This window comes from Chrysemys picta, chromosome 7 (assembly GCF_011386835.1).
Source record: "Chrysemys picta bellii isolate R12L10 chromosome 7, ASM1138683v2, whole genome shotgun sequence".
NCBI lineage: Eukaryota > Metazoa > Chordata > Testudines > Emydidae > Chrysemys > Chrysemys picta.
The window spans coordinates 33,204,455-33,227,381 of NC_088797.1; the positions used below are offsets into that span (position 1 = coordinate 33,204,455).

At 53.9% G+C, this 22,927-nt stretch overlaps 2 protein-coding genes across 41 annotated transcripts in view; both read right to left on the bottom strand.

The window, feature by feature from the left end:
* The window catches only part of LOC135972852 (serine/arginine repetitive matrix protein 2-like), a 303,518-nt gene that overhangs the window by 150,087 nt on the left and 130,504 nt on the right, over positions 1-22,927 (bottom strand). The gene's annotated exons all lie outside the window — the stretch shown is intronic.
* NRXN2 (neurexin 2) overlaps positions 1-22,927 on the bottom strand; it is a 316,444-nt gene that overhangs the window by 32,386 nt on the left and 261,131 nt on the right. For 29 of the 40 annotated variants that reach the window (XM_065553022.1, XM_065553023.1, XM_042849667.2 and 26 more), the window contains 2 exons: positions 18,247-18,418; positions 11,014-11,103 (listed from right to left, as the gene is read on the bottom strand). In XM_065553022.1, coding sequence (XP_065409094.1) covers positions 11,014-11,103; positions 18,247-18,418 — 262 coding nt within the window. Of the gene's footprint in view, positions 1-4,077; positions 7,458-11,013; positions 11,104-18,246; positions 18,419-22,927 lie in introns of those variants that run through there. The other 11 variants (XM_065553034.1, XM_024100302.3, XM_024100298.3 and 8 more) reach the window with 2 other exon arrangements.

Genomic DNA, 22,927 nt, shown 5'->3' on the forward strand with positions numbered 1-22,927 from the left:
AAGGACTGGAGAGGGGTACGTGTTTAGGGGGAGGCGTGCGAGGAGAGGCTGTTTAGGGCTGTGTGTCTATGGGGGAGGGCTGTGTGAGGAGAGGCTGGAGAGGGGTAGGTGTTTAGGAGGAGGGGTGTGAGGAGAGGCTGGTGAGGGCTGTGTGTCTATGGGGGAGGGCTGTGTGGAGAGGGGCTGGTGAAGGGTATGTGTCTCTGAGGGGGAAGAGCTGAGGAAGCGTTCGTGGGGAGGGGCTGGGCCCGTGGGGTGTGGGGATGCAGAGCTGGCTGGAGGAGCAAGGGGGACCCATGAATGTAAGTGGGATCCCCGCCTAGTTGCCCACACTGGGCTGGCACAGGCAGGTGCTAGCTGGGATGTGTTTTGGGGGGAGCACCGGCAGCTGATCTAAATCTGGGGGCCGCATGCGGGGATCGAAGCAGTGCCATGAAATTGCTCTGCCTTCCAACCTGCCCCCCCTCTCATTAGCCACGTCCCAGCTGCCATCCAGGTGGCGCAGAGCAGTTTAGAAAGCAAATCCTGGCCAACCCTCCACCCCCCCCCCCGCCATCACGCTCTCTCCTCGCTCCCTCCCGCCTTCAAAGACGCCTTTTAAAAAAAGAGACGAGAGGAGGATTGTTAAAGGGACCTTCTGTTGTGAGCAAAACCGACTCCAGATGGCTCTTACTGAACCGTTATCAGCTGGTTAACGCTCTGACTTTACAACAGCTTCGGCTTTGGATGAATACTCTGGAAATCGGCAGGTTTTTAACCCTCTGAGTTTCAGCTTCTTGGGTTTTTTAGAAAACAGGATTATTTTGTTTTAATTTTCTTTTGCTCGGGGTTAAGAAATCGGCACCCAACTGCCCGGACTCCTGCAAGTCATTTGTTTTTCCCTGAGTTTGGGGGAGTTTAGCGCGTTAATTAGTTTTCACTCTTGTTAGATGGATTTTTGTTTGGTTTGTTTGTTGCTTATTTAAAGAGCTTATTTGTTATGTGGTTTATTTGCCACCTGGATTTTTTTAAGGGCCTACACCCGGATGTGTGCACGCACACACAATACTGCCCTGTGTTAAATTTGTCTTGGATTCCCTCCCTGCACCCCAACCTCCTGTGATTGCTCTGGTGGGAGGTGGGAGGCCTGGCAAAGTTGTGAGGCTTGTGAAGGCCGAGGGTTAACAAACTCATGCCACTTGCAAACAGAGCCTCACCAAACTTGTCACGCTTGTGAATACTGATTATCACCAACCTTGGGACGCTTGTGAAAAGGGGAAGCATCAACTCATCTGTGAGGCATGAGACCCTTGTTGGGGCTTAGTTTAAATCCAGCTGACTTGCCAGCAGGAGAAGGGTTTGTTTGTGTGTGTGTGTCCGTCCCAGGAGAATGAGCAAGCCAGCCTAATGGAGCAGCTGGTGCTACCACACTGGCTGAAAAGCCTCCAGGGAAGCATTATTCTGAGGCAGACCTGCTTGCTTCTCTGCTATCCTCCATCTCTTCCTGCGTTTTATCCTTCAGGGACACTGGTACAGACAATCTGTCCCGAGATGCTTGCTCCTTATCCCGCGTGGGCAGCGCCCCTGTGCCCAGCAACCCAGCCTGATCTCCCAAAGATCAGCAGTGCTGAAAGTCAGGCCTCCGAGGAAGTGGGGCAGGGGCTCACTAGAGGGGGCTCTCCCCTCTCAGTCAGGGCTGATGACAGAAGTTCAAGTGGCAAGCCGTGAAGCTGAACAACGATGGATCCCTGCTTGAAATCAGCCACCACCAGCTGGGGCATTTCTCCCAATCTCTGGGCACCTGGTTTAAGCGCAGGTTGGGGGCGGCACAGCTGGGTTCAGGCTGCAGTAGCAGAGCCACCCAGGGCACAGGCCAGAAATCAAGAGCTGTCCGATTTAGTCTTAGTCCCACAAAGGGGTGGCCTGGGGGAACTAGGCTGCCCACAAAGGCGTCTCCCCACAAACCGACAGGCAGGGGGGCATGGAGCACTGCTCTGAGGGGACAGGGCTGGTCTCTTCCCAGTGCCTTTCTCCTTGTAGCACTGAGACCAAAGCCCACCCCAGGGTTTGCACTGCCAGACTGGGCTCTGGTTAGTGCGGCGAGTTGAAAGGCCGGACCTACTGTGAGTGCAGCAGGCACCAGGCCGGGACAGGGTTGGGGATGGCTTGGTGCTGAAGAGGTGATTGAGCTGCTGGCTAGGAGTGTGTGTGGGGAGACATGGGTCAACCAGATGAATTGACTAGTGAATGAAATAATAGATAAACAGAGAGGCATGTATGGGGGATGGATGGCTGCATGTGAGGACGGATGGATGGATGGATGGGGGAGTGAGGATGGATGGAGAGGTATGAGGGGACGGAAGGAAGGAAGGGTGTGTGTGTTGGGACAGAGGGACGGATGGGTGTGTCGGGGGTGATGGATGGATGGGAGGGCGGGCGTGTGGACGGATGAAAGGAAGGAAGTGTGTGGAGACAGACAGATGGAAGGGTGTGTGAGAGGATGGAGGGAAAGACGGGGGTGTGGGGACTGAAGGAAGGAAGGGAGTGTGTAGGGACAAATGGATGGGTGTGTGTGTGTGTGTGTGGATAGATGGATGGGTGTGTGTGGGGATGGAGGGAAGGAAGGGGGCATGGGGGATGGATGGATGGGGTTGTGTGGGGATGGAAGGAAGGGGGTGTGGGGATGGATGGATGGGTGTGTGTGGGGATGGATGGGGGTCTGTTAGTATGGATGGGTTGTGGGGATGGATGGAAGAAAGGAAGGGGGTGTGGGGGGGGGATGGGAGTGTGGGGGGATGGAAGGAAGGAAGGGGGTGTGGGAGATGGATGGATGGTGTGTCTGGGGACGGATGGCTGGGGGTCTGTTGGTATGAATGGGGTGTGGGATGGAAGAAAGGAAGGGGGTGTGGGAGATGGACGGAGGGGGTGTGCGAGGATGGAAGGAAGGGGGCATGGGGGACAGATGGATGGGGGTGTGCGGGGATGGAAGGAAGGGGGCGTGGGGGACAGAGGGATGGGGGTGTGTGGGACAGAGGGATGGGGGTGTGTGGGGATGGATGGAAGGAAGGGGGAGTATTGGACAGATGGAAGGAAGGGGGTGTGCGGGGATGGAAGGAAGGAAGGGGGTGTGTGGGGATGGAAGGAAGAAAGGGGGAGTGTTGGACAGATGGATTGATGGGGGTGTGCAGGGATGGAAGGAAGGGAGAGTTTTGGACAGATGGATGGATAGGGGTGTGTGGGGATGGAAGGAAGGGGGTGTGTGGGGATGGATGGATGGGTGTGTGTGGGGATGGATGGGGGTCTGTTAGTATGGATGGGCTGTGGGGATGGATGGAAGAAAGGAAGGGGGTGTGGGGGATGGATGGGAGTGTGTGGGGGGATGGAGTGTGGGGGGGGATGGGAGTGTGTGGGGATGGAAGGAAGGGGGTGTGGGGATGGAAGGAAGGGGGTGTGGGGGACGGATGGATGAGGGTGTGGGGATGGAAGGAAGGGGGTGTGGGGGACAGAGGGATGGGGGGGTGTGGGGATGGAAGGAAGGAAGGGGGAGTATTGGACAGATGGAAGGAAGGGGGTGTGTTGGACGGATGGAAGGAAGGGGGCATGTGGGGATGGAAGGAAGGAAGGGGGAGTGTTGGACAGATAGATGGATGGGGGTGTGCAGGACAGATGGATGGATGGGGTGTGCAGGGATGGAAGGAAGGAAGCAGGTTTGTGGGGATGGATGGAAGGCAGGGGATTTGTGGGGATGGAAGGCAGGGGGTGTGTGGGGATGGAAGGAAGGGGGAGTTTTGGACAGATGGATGGATAGGGGTGTGCGGGGATGGAAGGAAGGGGGTGTAGGTGATGGATGGAAGGAAGGGGGTGTGCAGGGATGGAAGGAAGGGGGTGTAGGGGATGGATGGAAGGAAGGGGGTGTGCAGGGATGGAAGGAAGGAAGCAGGTTTGTGGGGATGGATGGAAGGCAGGGGGTTTGTGGGGATGGAAGGAAGGGGGAGTTTTGGACAGGGGGATGGATAGGGGTGTGCGGGGATGGATGGAAGGAAGGGGGTGTGCGGGGATGGATGGAAGGAAGGGGGTGTGCGAGGATGGAAGGGTATGTGTGGGGATGGATGGAAGGCAGGGGGTGTGCGGGGATGGCTGGCTGGCTGGGGGTGTGTGTGGGGATGGAAGGAAGGAAGGGTGTGTGTGGGGCTGGACAGCTGGAGATAGAAAACACCATTGCAGGTGTTGCATGCATAGCAGGAGTTGCCAGCACCCCTCTGCCTGGCAGGGGAAGCTCCCTCAAAGTTGATGGCTTCTGTGCCCCACCTCGATGTTCAGCAGTGAATTTGCACAGAAACAGCCTCCTGTGAGCCCTTGGGCTGAACAAGGAGGAGAAGGGCGCGGACGACGTGCAGATCTCAAGTCTGGACTGTTTGGAGCTTTTGGGGATGAGGTTTGGGGTCAGTTCTGACCTGAGCTGGCCTGGTCGGCGCTGCCCTAGGAAGGAGGAAGAGCTGGTAGGGAAGGAGGCACATCCCCTCTCCAAATGAGGGTTGTCTGACTCGTTATAATAGGCTGGGCTCTTCCCAAGGGGTGAGCAGCTTGGGACCCTGTTATGAGAGTGCCTGAGAGATGCCTGTACTTATGCAGCTAGTTAATGTGCCAGTAGCTGGTGCTCAAGAACCCACTGCATTGTTCATTGAAGTTGTTCTAAGTGGGGTGTCGGGAGGAAGAGGGTTGCTGCTTTGATGTGGCTGAGTGAGGGCCCGCTCAAGGGCCGCGTGTGCTCTCCTTCCATAGGAATGCCAAGCTCCGCCGCAGCGCTTTCGAAGTGCGTTACATTTTCACAGATGGGGAAACCAAGGCACGGAAAGGTGGACTTGCCCAAAGTCGCCCAGCAGCAGAGCCAGGAATAGAATCCAGGTATCCTGAGCACCAGTTCTGCGCTCTCCACCAGGCCACAGCTGGGGTGGGAGCCCAAGAAGACACTTGGTTAATGGGATGCTTAGCTGCTCCAGGCTTCATGTCTCATCTGTTGGCTGGCAGGTTAGAGGATCAAACAGCTGGCTGGGAAGGGACATAGAGTTCAGGAGCTCAGTGATTTTTTGCGGGAGGATCCAGCACCGAAACGAAAGGACAATATTTAAAAACAGCAGGATTTTCCATCCTGCAAAACGATGTGAGATTTTGACTATTTTTGCCATCCCCTGTGAGACCAAAAAGCCAAAATTTCCAACTTTTCCCGGAAAGAAATACCCTCGAAGTCGCTTACAATGGCACTCAACAAGCTGGTTGACGAAATGGCATTTGGCTGAGCAACTCCAGGGAGCAGGTGATCAGCCCTGATCCAGAGGAAATTTTCCACATTTGGAGCCCAACCCCGAAGGATGCTGCTGCCCCTGTTGTTCTGAGGGGGCATGGATGGGGGTGTGTGGGGATGTGCCAATCTAGGGCAAACTCCTTTTCCTCACACCCACCCTCACTTGCAGTGACACCAGGTGATTGCCAGCCCCCACCTGATTGACCTTTAAATCCCTGGCCCCTCCAGTGCAGCCCGTTAAGAGCTTTAACCCTTTGAGCACTGGTGCCAAGTCTTACAAGTAGGCATGGCAGGACACTGCGACAGTATGGCAGGTGATAACCTCCTTCATAGCCACCCTTCACTGGTCCCTGAGGGCCAGCCAAGGTCTCGAATGGTGGGAGCCTGACTCAAGGGGCTTCTTCAAAAGAGCTCAAAGCCCGTTGAGGGAGCGGGGAGAAATCAGACTCCTTTATTTCAGATCTAAAGGAGATCTAAACTTTGGAAGAATCCTGCTCTGATTTGTGGGCGCCGATCCCTTGGAAATCCAGCCCCAGGATCGTTGGGAAGCTACCACCTGCTTCCATCACAAGGCTGTTCAATGCTTAAAGAGCCCACAAAGTCTCCTGCTGCAGGGACCATCTGTAAATGCAGGAGGCACCCGAACTCCTGTGGCAGCTTTCGAACCTTGGGGACCTTGTGTTTGTGAGATGGCCTTTTCAAATTCACCCAGTCCCCAGCACACGTCGCCCCCAAGAGCAAAATCTCTTATACTCAGTCATCAAAGGGCTAAAGTGACATTGTTGGTTAGATCCCCTCCTGAGACATAGCTCTCAGCTGTGGTGTTTTCAGCCAAGATGATTGAGACACTTGATTCCCATTCGCTTAGAGGGGAATCTGGATGTCTCGACACCCTCGGGCATCTTTGCAATGCTCAGCGTTGGTGTTAAAAATAAACCCAAGCTAAAAAAAAAAAAAAAAACTTGCTGGAGTATTTATGGGATAATTATTATTTTTGAAGGATTCCACTGCAAACAGTGGGCTCAATTTGTTTTTCACTTACACTAGTATAAAAGAGGATTAGATCTCAGCTGTGACAACTCTCGGAATATTATCATATCCGGTGTTTTTCCTGAAAGCCCCAGCTCCAGGAATCATGGGATTAGGTGAGAATTTCTGTTCTCTTAAAACAGGAAGTGTTAAAACTTTTTTTAAAAAATTATCTAGTTTTCCTCCACAGATCTCAAAGCGTTTTACAAAGGAGGGTCTTATCCCCATTTTACAGAAGGGGAAACTGAGGCACAGCAGGCCAGTGGCAGAGCCGGGAGGCGAACCCAGACACCCTGAGTCCCAGTCCAGTGCTCTGCCCAGTAGGACACACTGCCTTGTTGCAGGGGGCGGAAAAAGCTGGAAAATGTGAGTCCTAGAGACTCAAAATGCAGAAGGCAAACAAAGAAGAATCCCAAATTTCTCCTTTTAAAAAAGTGATGATTTCTAAGCCAATCTCATGATTTCTGACCCCGCCCCGAGCTGGCAATACTGCATTTTGGCACCACAATAAGCAGCCGGATTTTGAAAAGAACTGAAAACACTGGACTCAGATTGGGAGCTCTATGAGGCAGGAACTGTCTCTTGGCTGTGTGTTTGTACACTGCCTAGTGCAGTGGCATCCTGGTCCATGACTGGGGGCTCTTAGGTGCTACAGCAGTACAAATATTTCATAGATTGATGGCTTTCAAGGCCAGAAGGGACCATTAGATCATCTCTGCTGCCTTGTCTAACACAGGCTGAGAATGTCGCCAAGCTAACCCTGCGAAGATCCCAATCACTTGGGTTTGACTAAAGCATCTTCCAGAGAGGCAGCCTGTTTGTTCCAATGGTTAATTGCCCACCCTGGACAAAATGTGCGTCTTGTTTCTCAGTGGAATGTGTCTGGCTTTAATTTCCAGCCATTGGTTCTGCCTCTTTCCACTAGGTTAAAGTACCCAGGATTTTCTCCCAGTAAACCATAACCAAGTCACCTCTTCCTCTTCTTTTGGATCAGCTAAAGAGATTGAGCTCTTAAAATCTCTCACTCTCCAGCATTTTTTCCTCCGCCCACATATAATTTTTGCTGCTCTTCTCTGTACCCTCTTCACTTTTTCCATCATCTCTTGTCAAAGGAGGGGACCAGAACTGGACACAGGATTCCTGATCACTGCAAATGAAGTCAATGGCATTTCACAGGTGTAAGTGAAAGGAAAATTGGGCCCAAGATAACAAAAGATAACCCAGTGAGCTGAGACTGTTGCTCTTTCCTAACCCAAATGTTGCAGCCTTGGGCTAGCCCTGAAGGTGAAAGTCACTAAAAACAATTGTGAAACTAACTAGAGATCCAGGCTTGAAACTGACCAGTCTCTTTTCATTGATCGAAGTGCCAAGTAAAAAAAAGTTAACCGTAGGGCATCAATGATGAAATCAGATATAAGAAATATAGCTCCCCCCTCCCCCCGGCAAGAGTTAAGAATGTTCTGCAGAAGTGGGAGATTTAATCTTTTCTTTAGACGCTACAGTGTCCATTTAAGCACAGATCTGATGAACCCCCTCTTGCCTGATTTCTTTTTAAAAACAACCCATCCAAAGGCTTTTAAAATAATAAAAAAAAAAAGTGTGGTTTAGTCCTAAAGGGTGAAATTCACCCTTGCTTATGCATCACTTAAATCCAATTGAGTGGAGCAGAAGTCTTATGCTGGATTTCTGCACCAGAGGGAATTTTGCTCACAAAGCAACTCGAATTGGCAGAAGTTTCCATTCCACTTGGACTGGTACCTCAGCTGGTGTAAACTACCATAGATCCATTTACATCAGCTGAGGGTCAGAGTTTAAAACTTGATAAGTTCTTCCAGACTCAGATCTCTTGAGGTGGGGTGTTCATCTCATTTTAATGTGTTGCGAGTGTCTGTGTATGTGTGTGGCAGGGACACAGGACAAGGTAAGAGAGAGACTTTTTAAAATCAGTTTAAAATTCCAAATATAATCCAGATGAAGGTAAGAAATTTAGCATCCAAAGTGGAAAATCAACACATAAAAGCCCATACTACTCAAAGGGTTAAATCTTGTTTTGCTATTTTTTTTGGTTCATCCAGGTGTATATAAATATAGATCTATAAATCTTTTTGTTTTAAATAAATTAACTTGTTAAAGTCCCTTTAACTGATTTTTGTTGTTGTTGTTGGTTGTTTAAACAATCAAGTTACAGACATTAAAAGATACATTTAGATGCTTATCCCAGTTAGAAAAACGTGCTAAGAATTGGTTATTAAAAGACATTTTGAATTTATCGGTTTAAAATACATTACAAGACTGGTTTAGCGTTCGGTTTGTGTTAAAAGCATATTATTAGCTGGTTAAAAGAAGATTTAAAATTACTTTTTTTGTTTTGCTTTTTCCCCAACTGAGTTTAAGCATTAAAGGTACAGAGCTCAGCCCGGAGAGAGAACAGGGTGTGACCCTGTGCTATGAAAAGTCGAGTCAGTTACAAAGCTGGTGAAAAAATTCCCAGAGTTCTAGGAAGGGATTCTGGCTGTTTGAAGATACAGGATGAAATGCTGTATCTTCTGTTGCTCCATTAAAGTCAACAGCAAAATGCCCTTCACTGTCTCTCTAGCCAAGCCAGATGGCGTAGTCCAGTGGGTAGGGCACAAGAGTGGGACCTTGGAATTCTGGGTTCTATTCCTGGCTCTGGCTCTGTCGCTGACTGTGGGCAAGTCTCTGAGCCTCTGATTCCCATTAGCCTACTTAGACTGTAAGTCTTTGGGAGAGGGAGCATGTGTCCTGCAGCGCCCGGCACAATGGGGCCCTGATCTCAGTCAAGTTCTCCAGGAGCCAATGAAAAATAACTCTCACTAATATCTGTCATTCTCGACCCCTGCCCTGTAGGTTTGAGAACCTCCCCGTATTGCACCCCCACCATTCTGTGGGAGAAATAGCAAATCCTCTCTGAGTCAGGCTCCATCTGTTTGCTGATCTGCAGTATTTATTCTTCTGCAACTCACAACTGCCTGGAATCCTGAAGAGTTATGTTTGCTTAAAATAATCTGTATCAATGAGTCCCACAGGCTAACCCCACCAACCTCCTCCAGGAGCGGTGAGTCCCACAGGCTAACCCCACCAACCTCCTCCAGGAGCGGTGAGTCCCACAGGCTAACCCCACCAACCTCCTCCAGGAGCGGTGAGTCCCACAGGCTAACCCCACCAACCTCCTCCAGGAGCGGTGAGTCCCACAGGCTAACTCGCTGACCCTCTGCAGGAATCGTGAGTCCCACAGGCTAACCCCACCAACCTCCTCCAGGAGTGGAGAATCCCACAGGCTAACCCCACCAACCTCCTCCAGGAGCGGTGAGTCCCACAGGCTAACCCCACCAACCTCCTCCAGGAGCGGTGAGTCCCACAGGCTAACCCCACCAACCTCCTCCAGGAGCGGTGAGTCCCACAGGCTAACTCGCTGACCCTCTGCAGGAATCGTGAGTCCCACAGGCTAACCCCACCAACCTCCTCCAGGAGTGGAGAATCCCACAGGCTAACCCCACCAACCTCCTCCAGGAGCGGTGAGTCCCACACAGGGCTCTAGCTTTTTTGCCACCCCAAGCAAAAAAAAAAAGGGGGGGGGGGGCGGCCGGACTGCCGAAGCAAAAAAAAACGGCAGCTGCAGGGATCATGTGGAAGGTGGTCAAGGCGGCTCGCAGGGGGGTGAAGGGCGGTGCCTCGCAGCTGGGTGAGAGGGGCTCCCCCCTCCGGCCTTGGGGTGCCTCTCCCAGAGGGCAGGCGGAGCCCCCGGGGGCTGCAGGAGGTGCTGGCTCAGCCGCTCCTTTAAAGACAGCTTGGCTGGGCCGGTCTCAGAGCGGCGCGGGAGGCAGAGGCCGGTGCAGGCAGTGGGGAGTGGCATGTCCCTGGGAGCCTGGTGGCACCGTGAGCGTCGGGGATTGCTAGTTCCTGACTCCCTGGGCTGGGGTCCGTGCCCCTGCAGGGCTGGGCTGGGACTGGCGGAGCGTGGGGAGCCGGCCGAGGGCTCCGGCGCTGCAGACCGGGCTGCCAAAGCAAAAAAACCAAACCAAACCAAAAAAAACCCACGGCAGAGCGGCCGGAATGTGCCGCCCCAAGATTGGCTGGAATGCCGCCCCTTACAATGTGCCGCCCCAGGCACGTGCTTTCTCGTCTGGTGCCTGGATCCGGCCCTGGTCCCACAGGCTAACCCCACTGACCTCCTCCAGGAGCAGTGAGTCCCACACGCTAACTCTGCTGACCCCCTGCAGGAATCGTGAGTCCCACAGGCTAACCCCACCGACCTCCTCCAGGAGCAGTGAGTCCCACAGGTTAACCCCACTGACCTCCTCCACGAGCAGTGAGTCCCACAGGCTAGTTCTGCTGACCCCCTGCTGGAGCTGTGAATCAGGCTAACCCCAGTCTCCCTTCATCTATAGAAAACTAATAATGTTACATAAATCTGTAACCCAAACGCAAGATACCTAGAGCTGGGGAAAGGATAGGCTGCATCTGTCATAACCAACCGAGCCATATCAAGTTCTCGGTGACCAATGAAATCATGCATCCACCCTCTTTTACCATCCAAATCCCACCACCAATTTTTAACTAAGCTCCTAGGACAAGATGCTTTTTAAAGAGGAGGTGGAGGAGAGGGTTGGGATGGCTGCGGGAGAGCTCTGCACCTTTAAATCTTTTTTATTAATTAACCGCAATTAATTATCGTTAATTACCTTTGTCGAGTAGCCACTCATCTACTACTCGACCGAGCCGATACGGAATTCTCTGCCTAGCAATCGCCAGCCGCTCATTATCACTGTTCCCTTTAAAGAGTTTAGAGAAGAGATTTGCAGACGGTTAAAAGGAAAAATAAAATAAAGATAAAATCAAATAAGAGAGAGAGAGAGAGACATATAACACCATCTGGAAGGTCAAAGGTCAGAGGTTAGCATGTTTAGAGAGGTCAAATAGTGGTTAAGCGTTAGATCAAAATTAACTGGCGGGGGGGGGTTTGGTTGATGGTTTAGTCGATTTAGGTAGCACAGAGAGCTATTTACACAGTTTAGTAGAGTTTAGGTGTTAGGTGCGCGGCTGGATGTTAAACGGATTTATGCAGCATTTAGGAGGAGAAAGCTCCGGTGCAGTTTGGGGTTTAAAACTGACTTTTATCAACCTTTAGTCCCTACCAAATCAGATCAAATCCCGAAAACACAGTGACACACGGCCTGTTGCCACCTCGGAGAAAAGACACGTTTCCTGTGCACCAGTTTCCCTTTCTAGCTTCCTTTGCCAAGCTTCTCTGCCCGATTACCCCGCGCCCTCACCCCGCTGCAAAAAGCACACAAACAAGGTCACATTCACCCCCCCGCCCCCATCCCATTTCACATTTGTCTCTGAAAACCTGGCTGGCAAAATCCAAGAATGTTCCCAAAAGGCACTAGAAGCTGGGCAAGCCTTCCTGTTTTGTTTCAGTGAAGAAGAGAGGGGATCTCTCTCAGGCCTGCATTAGCAGGGAGGGGGTTTGTGCAGCAGCTGCACCCAGCACAGTTAGGCCCTCTATCCCAAATGCCTGTTAGTTGCTACCAGAGGGGAAGCTCAAGTGTTCGTACAGCACCCAGAATAACGGGGCCCCTGACCTCAGCCAAGCCTTTGACTGGAATAGAAATGCTCCTCGTGTCTCGTCCTCTATGCTTTACAAATGAGCTGGTTAGCGAATTCCCAGGGTGACTGGGCTCTGGAACTGGCATCACACACAAACTACAGGTTCGGAGTAAAGGAAGCCGCTGTGTTACTACCATAGATGAGGCCAAGGGACAGGAGAGCTCAGCTGTGGGTAATGCACCTGCCCCTTGCTGCTGATTGTGATTCCCTGTTGGCTTGGCTGGTAGGAGGAGGTGCCTTTGCAAGAGAGAATCTGAGGTGATGGTCAGGGTCTGTGCAGTGCCTGAAGCCATGGGGGCCTGATCTCAGTCTGGCTCTATGCAGTGCCTGGTGCAATGGGGCCCTGATCTCAGTCTGGGTCTGTGCAGCACCTGGCGCAATGGGGGCCCCAATCTCAGTCGGGGTCTTTAGGTACTACTGGGATGAAATAAAATAATTGTACAGGTGGGGAAACTGAGGCACAGAGCAATTATGGGGCAGATTTTCTGTGCGCAGTGTAAGCCACTGGTCTGTGCCTGATTTGCAGAGACTGTGAGTCTGTTACAGTCCAGCAAGGGAGCCTTGGGTTTTTAGCTCAATCTGTAGAGACTGCAGCTGGTTTGATCTCTGGTCTCAGCACTGAGCGGGCACCAGAGCTCCAAAGAAGTTGGCATGCTGGGAGCTGATCCCTGGGGGAAATCAGGCCATTAATTGCCACAGCAGAAGCAGCAATGAAAATTGGCCCCAGTTGTGCATGACAAGTGAGGGCCTCAGTGATTTGCCCCAGATCACCCAGGGAGTCTGTGGTGGAGGCTGGAATGGAAACCAGGAGTCCTGGGCTCTCTGGAAAATCTGGTCTTGTTTGACTTGCTTAAGATCACACAGGGGATCTGTAGTGGAGTGGAACCCAGGTCTCCTGAGTTCCAGCACCATACCCCCAAAGACAGCTAATTATCTGGCAGAGACATGGTGGTCACAGTGACAACTCCCCGCTGTGCCTGTGCACAGAGGTAACAACCCTTTAGTAATGAGGAAGCTGCTGGGGGTGGGGTGGGGTTAGGTTGGGTGGAGCAGCCCTGCTAGGCTCCTGTTGTGCACTGGCTGTACTGGGTGACGTGTCAGAGTGGGGAGGAAGGAACAGGCTGTTAAACACTGGAGGATGTATGGGAGGTGCTAAAGTGGGGAGCCTGTAGAAATCGGTGGGAGCCAGGACTCCTGGGTTCTCTCCCCAGCTCCGGGAGAGGGGTGGAGTCTAGTGGTTGGAGAACCTGGGTTCCTCTCTGCAAGGGGAAGGGATGCAGAAACTCCTCCTGTGAGCTCTCTCCTCTGAGGTCTCCCCACCTTCACCTCTCTATTCAGGATGCCATTTGGCCCCCTAATTAGGAGCAATCGGGGACTTTTTATGCTCTCATTAGCGCCTGTATTAACGAGGCGATTAACATCTTTAATTAAAACCACACCATCCCTGGGAAGTGACCTGGGTCGCTCATCAGCAGCCAGCACTCCGGCAGGCTGGGGGGATTGCCATTGGAGCCACATGCATGTGGGCTTGCTAAACGGGAGAGTGCTGGTGTACATGGGAATTGCAGGTATGTGCATCACATGTCCTGTCTATATATCAGGTCATGCCTGTGTACATACAAACTACATATGTGTGCGTCACTCTCTACATATCAAGACATGCCTGGGGCTGGTGTAATCATGGGGGTGTTGGTGTACATACAAACTATACATATGTGTATCGCAATGCTGTTGAGCTCCAGGTGCTGGGAGTGGAGGGAGCCCGGATTCCTGAACCCAACCCCCAACAGCCTTTACCATTCTCTGGGCTATTCTCTAGCTAGCAGTTCAGGGTCATTACATCACACACACACCCCCAGTGCCAGCTTCTGTATGGGCCACATAGGTCCAGGGGCTCTGAAACCAGCCCCCCCCTCCCACCGCAGGGCACCCAGCTGAGTGGCATGGCACAGCACAGCCAGGCAGAAAAACCGGCTCTGATATTTTGGTGTCCATTGACATTTCCCCCAAAGAGGCCTTGGGGATACAGACAGTCCGTGACTGGTGGCTTGGGCGGGCGGTGGGGTGAGGGAGGGAGGGAAGAGAAGGCATTAACAGGAAGAGATACCCAGATGCTTCGGTGATGGGTGCCATGTAAGGATGGATGGAGGAGAAGACGGTGTGGATGGGGATGGATGGAGGGGTGTGGATGGGAATGGATGGAGGGGTACATGGGGGAGAAGACAGTGTGGATGGGGATGGATGGAGGTGTGTGGATGGGGATGGGTGGAGGAGAAGACGGTGTGAATGGGAGATGGATGGAGGGGTACGTGGGGGAGAAGATGGTATGGATGGCGATGGAGGGAGAGCTGCTGATGGGGATGAATGGATGAATGGAGAGGGCAAATGGAGATGGATGGCAGGATGGAGGCATGTGTGTGGGGAGAAGATGATGGGGATGGATGGAGGGCAGTGGATGGGGATGGATGGAGAAATACATGGGGGAGAAGATGGTGCAGATGGGGATGGATGGAGGGCAGTGGATGGGGATGGATGCAGGGATGGCAATGGATGGAGGGCTGCGGATAGCGATGGATGGAGGACAGTGGATGGGGATGGACTGTGGGGGACGTGGGAGAGAAGATGATGCCGATGGAGATGGATGGAGGGGTGCAGATGGGGATGGATGGAGAAGACAATATGGATGGGGATGGATGGAGAGTAGGGGATGGGGATGGGGGGAGGTTCTGCGGAAGGGGATGGATGGAGGACTACGTGGGGGAGAAGATGGTGCGGTGGGGATGGACGCAGGGCTGCGGACAGGGATGGATGGAGGTGTACTTGGGGGAGAAGATGGTGCAGATGGATGGAGGGGTGCGGATGGGAATGGATGGAGGGCAGTGAAGGGGGATGGATGGAGGGGTACGTGGGAGAGAAGATGGGTGGATGGGGACATATGGAGGGGTGTGGAAGGAGATGGATGGAGGGGTACGTGGGGGAGAAGAAGGTGCGGATGGGGACGGATGGAGGGGTGCAGATGGGGATGGATGGAGGGCAGTGAATGAGGATGGATGGAGGGGTACGCGGGGGAGAAGAAGGTGCGGATGGGGACGGATGGAGGGGTGCAGATGGGGATGGATGGAGGGGTACATGGGTGAGAAGACAGTGTGGATGGGGATGGATGGAGGCGTACGTGGGAGAGAAGATGGTGTGGATGGGGATGGATGAGGAGAAGACAGTGTGGATGGGGATGGATGGAGGGGTATGTGGGAGAGAAGAAGGTGCGGATGGGGATGGATGGATGGAGGGGTACGTGGGGGAGAAGATGGTGTGGATGGGCATGGATGGAGGGGTGTGGAAGGAGATGGGTGGAGGAGAAGACAGTGTGGATGGGAATGGATGGAGGGGTGTGGATGGGGATGAATGGGTACATGGGAGAGAAGATGGTGTGGATGGGGATGGATGGAGGAGAAGACTGTGGATGGGGAAGGATGGAGGGGTACGTGGGGGAGAAGATGGTGTGGATGGGGATGGATGGAGGGGTGTGGAAGGAGATGGATGGAGGAGAAGACGATGTGGATGGGGATGGATGGAGGGGTATGTGGGGGAGAAGATGCTGTGGATGGGGATGGATGGAGGGGTGTGGAAGGAGATGGATGGAGGAGAAGACGATGTGGATGGGGATGGATGGAGGGGTACATGGGGGAGAAGATGGTGTGGATGGAGATGGAGGGGTACGTGGGGGAGAAGATGGTGTGGATGGGGATGGATGGAGGGGTGTGGAAGGGGATGGATGGAGGAGAAGATGGTGTGGATGGGGATGAATGGATGGGTGTGGATGGGGATGGATGGAGGGGTACGTGGGGGAGAAGATGGTGCGGATGGGGACAGATAGAGGAGTGGAAGCAGATGGATGGAGGAGAAGATGGTGTGGATGCGGATGGATAGAGGGTAGTGAATGGGGATGAATGGAGGGGTACGTGGGGGAGAAGAAGGTGTGGATGGGGAGGGATGGAGGGGTATGTGGGAGAGAAGATGGTGTGGATGGGGACAGAGGGAGGGGTGTAGAAGCAGATGGATGGAGGAGAAGATGATGTGGATGGGGATGGATAGAGGAGAAGACAGTGTGGATGGAGATGGATGGAGGGGTACGTGGGGGAGAAGATGGTGTGGATGGAGATGGTGGAGGGGTGTGGAAGGAGATGGATGGAGGAGATGGTGTGGATGGGTATGGGTGGAGGGGAGTGAATGGGGATGGATGGAGGGGTACGTGGGGGAGAAGATGGTGTGCACAGGGATGGATGCAGGACTGTGGAGGGGGGTCGATGGAAGGACAGCGAGAGAGCACACTGAGATGGGGAAGGAGATTGAACAGTTGTGTGGGGTGGAATCTTATGAGTGCATGTATGGAGTGTGCACAGCGTGTGAGGGGAGCGTGCAAGGTGTCTCCAGGTGCGCACATAAGTGTGGAAGACACCAGTGTGCAGGGGGTGTGCCTGAATGTGCAAGTTACTGGTGTGTGTGCTATCTGGCTGCTCTCCTGGGAGGGGCTTGACATGGGACTGGCTGGGAAGAGGCAGCCCGGGGGTGAGGTAGGCAGGGAGACCAGGGAAGGGGGCATGATCGTGGCAGGCGGGGCATGTCTCACTGCATATCACTGCCGGCCTCCTGCTGCTAGAAATTGCTAGTGTGTCAGGGACAATCCAGCATGTGCATGACATGCCCCTGATGATTACCCACGCCACGCCCCTTATGATTACCCACAATTCTGCCTGCCAAGCATGGCCCGATGAGCGTTGGGGAGTGGCTAGTCCAGGGTGGCATCCCCGCTCTGTTAGGCAGAAGGAGCGCACGCCAGTGTGTAGTTGTGGGAGATACCTATGTGCACAAATGTGTATGACGAGTGTCAGTGTGCGTGAGGCATCTGTCCCAGTGCTGGGGCCTATTCCACGTGCAGTTCTCTGCTGCTGTGTGTTGTGGGGATGGCTCTGGGCAACTGCCTACGTGTACACGTGTGTGTGTTTGGAGACCTGTAGTGTCTGTGTACATCTGTCTTTGCATACCTGTGTTTGTGCACGAACTTGTGTGCATGCTTGGGTGTGTCTTTGCATACCTGTGTGTGGTTGTGCAGATTTGCATTCACATTTCTGGCTTTGTGTGTGTGTGTGTGTCCGTGCTCACATGCGTGTGCATGTGCGAGAGAGCATGGGTGTGTGTGTACATTCATCTCCAGCCCTGAATGGATTTGTGAGCGGTGGTGGCCAGGACCACTCATGACGCTCTGTCCTTGGGAACTAGCTCAGATTCTCTGCGCCAGGCAGGGATGCCAGCTGACACAGGGAACAATTGGCAGTTTGGCAGTCCAGGTGCGAGGGGAGCAAATCCCCTGCTCCTTCCCAGGAGCCTGATTCCTGTTAAGCTTGCCTGGCTGGCTCTTGAGGTGCCGGTTTGTGTGTGATGCAGCCAGAGATGATGGGGGGTGGCAGGAATCTGCCCACTCAGGACACAGAAAAGCCATGGGGGTTTCAAATACAAATGTGGCATCATCTCCCCATCCCCCTGACATTTCCAGGGGCTGAAGGAGCTCAGTGGAGGCCGGAACCAACTTGTAACCCCTGATCTTTCCCTGTAACTTCCTCTGACTCCCCAACTCTGCAACTGCTGGAGCAGAACCAGAGGGCAGAGCCCAGAGTGTGTGTGTCTTAGGGCCTATACTGCTAAGGGCTGGGGGGAATTCTCCCAGGGCAGGAAGCAGGGCTGATGCCACTGCCTCCAGGGCCTTGAGAAAGGGAATTTCAGATCTACTGCCTCCCCCACAATAGGCACCTTATACCTGTTCCCAGTGAGGAACTGCCTCCTGCTCCCCTACAAGCACCTCAGATTTCCCCCCAAGCACCTCTGATCCTCTCCCTCACTAGAAATCTCCAACCCACTGGCACCTCACCCCCCCCTCCACTAGGAACTGCCCCCCCTCCTGGGCACCTCCCCAGATTCCACCCCCCCCAGCTACAGACTGTCCCCCTCAGTCTGCCCCTGCTAGGAAACGACTTCCCTGGTGTATCTGCCTTCTCCCACCACTGAACGCTGGATGCCCTATAATGCCCAAGAGTCTCTCTCTAGTTCCAAGGTGGGTGGTGACTTTACCCAGGATCCTTTGCAGGGGGGATGGGCACAGATCAGGGCTGATTCCGATGGGTGGCAGTGTTACCCAGAATCCTTTGCAGGGCCGGGCAGGGATGAGGGCTGGTTGCGACCTCCACCGCTGACAGGGCACACAGGCCGGGCATTGGGGCAGGGTGGGTGGCAGGGCCGGCTCCCAGCCTTACCTGCTGGGTAGCGCTCGTTGACGGGCCAGTTGTCCACCTGCAGCGTGGCATTGCCCCCGCTCCTGGTGAAGCGCACCACGTGGTACTTGCCGTCGTTCACCATGGCATTGGTCTCCTCGATGGTGATGTCATCCGTGCCCACGTTGAAGATGACCCCGATGGTGCCTTGGTCCTAGAGGGGGAGGAGAGACATCAGAGAAGGGGGTGAGGGTGGGAGCTGAGAGCCAGGACTCCTGGGTTCTATCCTCAGTTCTGGGAAGGGAGTCAGGACTCCTGGGTTCTATCCAAGCTCCAGGAGCAGGGGTGAGATCTAGTGCTTTGAGCAGGCAGGCATTACCCCCTCTCCCCCGCCCCCTGCAATGATTCTCCCTCCCACATGGCACCCCGTATCATTTCTCAGGCATGGCTTTTCAAGGCCAGAAGGAGGCCCACCCAGGGCTGAGAAGCAGCTGCGTCTGGGCTGAGGCACCAGGGCTGTTCAAACGTCACACAGCGATTCTGCAGAGTCTGAGACAGAAGTAAGGGAGAATCTCCTGGCTGATTGTGGGGAGGCCAAATGGAATCATGTGAGTGGGAATTTGGCCAGAGACCAGAATTAAGGTCCCCTGGCCTGGGGGCAGGACCAAGGTACCTTCCCTGAGCACAAGTTTGAAAGAGCTTGGCTTGGTATTTCATTGGAAAGATGGACCACCACCATGACAGCGCCCCCTATTAAACTGCATCCCACTCCCAGCAGTACAGTGTCCCACCAGCCTCCCAGCCCACTCCCAGCAGCACATCGTCCCTCCAGCCCCCTGGCCCACTCCCAGCAGCACAGCGCCCCTCCAGCTCCACAGCACCTCTCCAGCTCCCCACCCCACAGTGCCCCTCTAATCCTCCACCTCACTCCCTGCAGCACAGCGCCGCTTCAGAGAAGGTTCAGAAAAGGGGTATGGAACGGCTGCCATCTCCGGAGACAGATTAATAAGACTGGGAGTTTTCAGCTTGGAAAAGAGACGACTAAGGGGGGATATAGTTGAGATCTCTAAAATCATGACTGGTGTGCAGAAAATGAATAGGGAAATATTATTTACGCCTTCTCATAACACAAGAACTAGGGGCCACCAAATGAAATTAATAGGCAGCAGGTTTAAAACAAACAAAAGGAAGTATTTCTTCACACAAAGCACAGTCAGTTTGTGGAACTCTTTGCCAGAGGATGTTGTGAAGGCCAAAACCATAACAGGGTTCAAAAAAGAACTAGATGAATTCCTGGAGGATAGGTCCATCAATGGCTATTAGCCAGGATGGGTAGGGATGGTGTCCCAAGTCTCTGTTTGCCAGAAGCTGGGACCGAGTGACAAGGGATGGATCACTGGATGATTCCCTGTTCTGTTCATTCCCTCTGGGGCACCTGGCATTGGCCACTGTTGGAAGACAGGCTACTGGGCTAGATGGTCTTTCAGTCTGACCCAGTATGGCTGTTTTTATGTTCTTATGTTCCAGCCCCACAGTGCCCCTCAAGCTCCCACTCTCTGCAGCACAGCACCTGTTAATGACCTCCAGCAGCTCCATACAGCACGGTTCCCCCCCATTGAGCCCTACCTCACTCCTCGAGCACAGTGCCCCCTACAGCCCCACTCCTTGCAGCACAGCCTCCATTACTGAGGGTCTGCCCTGCTCCCTGCAGCACCATGCCCCCTACTGAATTCCTAGCCCACTCCTGGCAGCACAGTGCCCCCTAGTGCAGCCCTGGGGTTAGCAATGACTGTGTGGGGAGAGCGCCACCTCCCTGCACCACAGTGCCCTGTAGTGTGAGTCTGAGGGGAGAGCAACCCTGGCTTAGCCCCCCCCATGACCTCCCACCATGGCTGCTTCCTTCAAGGTCTCCCCTCCAAGCCCTGAGTGGCTGCATGAGGACAGCCTTGGGGAAGCGTCTGCTGTGACTCCAAGTCTTGCTGGGAGGAATGGGATTTGTTAGCCAGCTGCTTGGGAGGTCCATTCCCAGCAGCCTGTGCCAGACACAATCACCCCCGTGGCTCAGACCTGGGACCAGAGTCCTCGCTCCCTTACGCCAGGCTAAAGTGAGAGGAGAAAGTCCTCCCCAAGACGGGCATAGAACGTGACATCCAGCCCTTCTGCTCTAACCACTAGACGCCCCTCCCTTCCTAGAGCTGGGGATAGAACCCAGGAGTCCTGTTTTTCTCCCTAGCCCTGATTCTTTAATCCCCTGATGGCATCTGCCCCTCTCTGGCTAATTCACTTGGGCTGCAGAGTAATCAAAGCCCCTTTAATCCAGTTCCGGGAGCCATCGATTGAAATTTCAGCCCTAAGCTCGTTTGCGTCGTCAATACGCTAACGATGAAGGCCTGTCTGCAGCAGAGTGGGAATGGATCCAGCCCCAGAGCCAGGCACGGCACTGCGCATGGGCTGGGAGCCACTGGCTTCCACCCAGCACCTCAGCCTTAGGGTATGGGGTGGGGGGTCTGGCTCTCCCACTCTGGTCACGTGCATGCGTATGTTTCTCTGTGCTAGCATCTGTTGGTGTTTGTCTGGGAGTGTGTGTCTGATCATCTCTTGGGGGGTGTGCTTGTCTGTGCCTGTCTGTGACTGTGTGCTTTTCTATCTCTGCGTGCAGGCGTGTCTGGGACGGTGTGTATTTCTGTTATCTCTGGGAGTGTGCGTGTTTGTCTGGGACTGTGTGTATATATTTCAGTTATCTCTGTGTGCGGACATTGTGTGTTTTCAGTAGTCAGTCAGTCACAGCCAGCTGTTCCCTCTGGACTGGACCTGCCATGGGGAAATAAAGATCTTGAAATAAGTGATCGAGATCCCTGGGCACATAATGTCCCGGATTCAAACAGGATGGGATGTTGGGCCCAGCCCTTGACACCAGCTGGGGCACACAGCTAGCATGCCAGGCAGGGACTGCTCACTGGCCCAGAGCACCAGAGGCTAGGTGGGAAGGGCTCAGACTGAATGAATCCCTGACTAGCCACTGCAAAATGTGCATCTGTGCCAGTGAGCACCAGCCCCAAGACATTCTATCCCAGCTCTGGGGATGGAGTGGTGGCTAGTGGCTAGAGACGGGGGGCTGGGAGTCAGGACTCCTGGGTTCTATGCCCAGCTCTGCCACTAACTTCCTGCAGGAGCTTAGCATGGACCCATCCTACCATGTTGGATCCCAGATGGTTTTAACCCAGTCTGGTGTGGGATTATTTTTTCTCTCCTGCCCAATGCTAATTTCTTGGCCCATGTGGTTCTGAAATTTGGATCCCTCTGTCCTGTCACACCTTGGAAGCAGTCCTGGCAGAGACGCCTGCCTCCCAGCCCTGGGCCCCCTCAGAAAGCTGAGAGCCACCAAATACATATGTGCAGCCTCTGCTGCCCTTGCAGTTGGGGGGCTGGTGCAGCGCTCAAGGGTTCCAGTGCTAACCAGCGCTTAACAGCACATGGGAGGATGGGCTGCTGCGTCCCAGCTATTATGGTGCCTCATGCTGCTTATTAGAGCTGTGGATGTAATTACTGCATTACACGGGGGTTATTACAGCACGAGGGGGTGGAAGTAATGCCCTGCCTGCTGTTCGGTTTGCACACGCAGTGCGGGACAGGGCAGTGCACCTGCGGGACAACTGCTGGGCACATATAGAGATTGCTAGCAGGATTAGAATAGAAGCATTGCCATGGCTGCACCGGTGGGGGTGGGGCTTGCAATGCTGCACTGCCAAGACAATGCATGCAATATGCAACAGCAGGGCGTTATACGCAATGTGAACCCCCAGAATGATGCATGGAATATTGCGCCACCAATGCAATGCATGTGATATGCAGTGACAGGGAGATACATGTACTAGGAACAGACAGAGAGATGCATGGAATAATGCACAGTTGGAACAATGCATGAAATAAGCAATTACAGAGTGTTATGCACAATATCGCCCACTGGGGCAATGCATGGAACATGCAGTGGCAGGGTGTTACTTGAAATACTGACCAAGTATTGCATCAATGGGGTAATGCATGTATAGGGTTACCATATTTCAGCAAGCAAAAAAGAGGACAGGAGGAGCCCCGCCCTAGCCCCGCCCCTCCCACTTCCCGCCCCCCCAGAACCCCCAACCCTCCCCCCGTTCCTTGTCCCCTGACTGCCCCCTCCTGGGACCCCTGCCCCTAACTGCCCCCCAGGACTCCACTCCCTATCTAAGCCTCTCTGCCTCTTGTCCCCTGACTGCCCCAACCCTTATCCACCCCCCCACCCCCAGACAGACCCCTGGGACTCCCACGCCCCATCCAACCACTTCCCACCCCCTGACAGCCCCCCCCCAGAACTCCCAACCCATCTAAACCCCTCTGCTCCCTGTCCCCTGACTGCTCCGATCCCTCTCCGCACTCCTGCCCCCTGACAGCCCCCCCCCAGAACTCGCAACCCATCTAAACCCCTCTGCTCCCTGTCCCCTGACTGCCCCCTCCTGGGACGCCTGCTCCTAACTGCCCTCCAGAACCCCACCCCCTACCTAAGACTCCCTGTTCCTTGTCCCCTGACTGCCCCCTCCTGGGACCCCTGCTCCTAACTGCCCTCCAGGACCATACCCCCTACCTGTACCCTGACTGCCCAAAACTTTCTCCACTCCCCCCAAAAAGCCTCCCCCCGTTTCTTGACTGCCCCCTCCAGAACCTCCCTGCCCCTTCTCCTGCCCCCTGG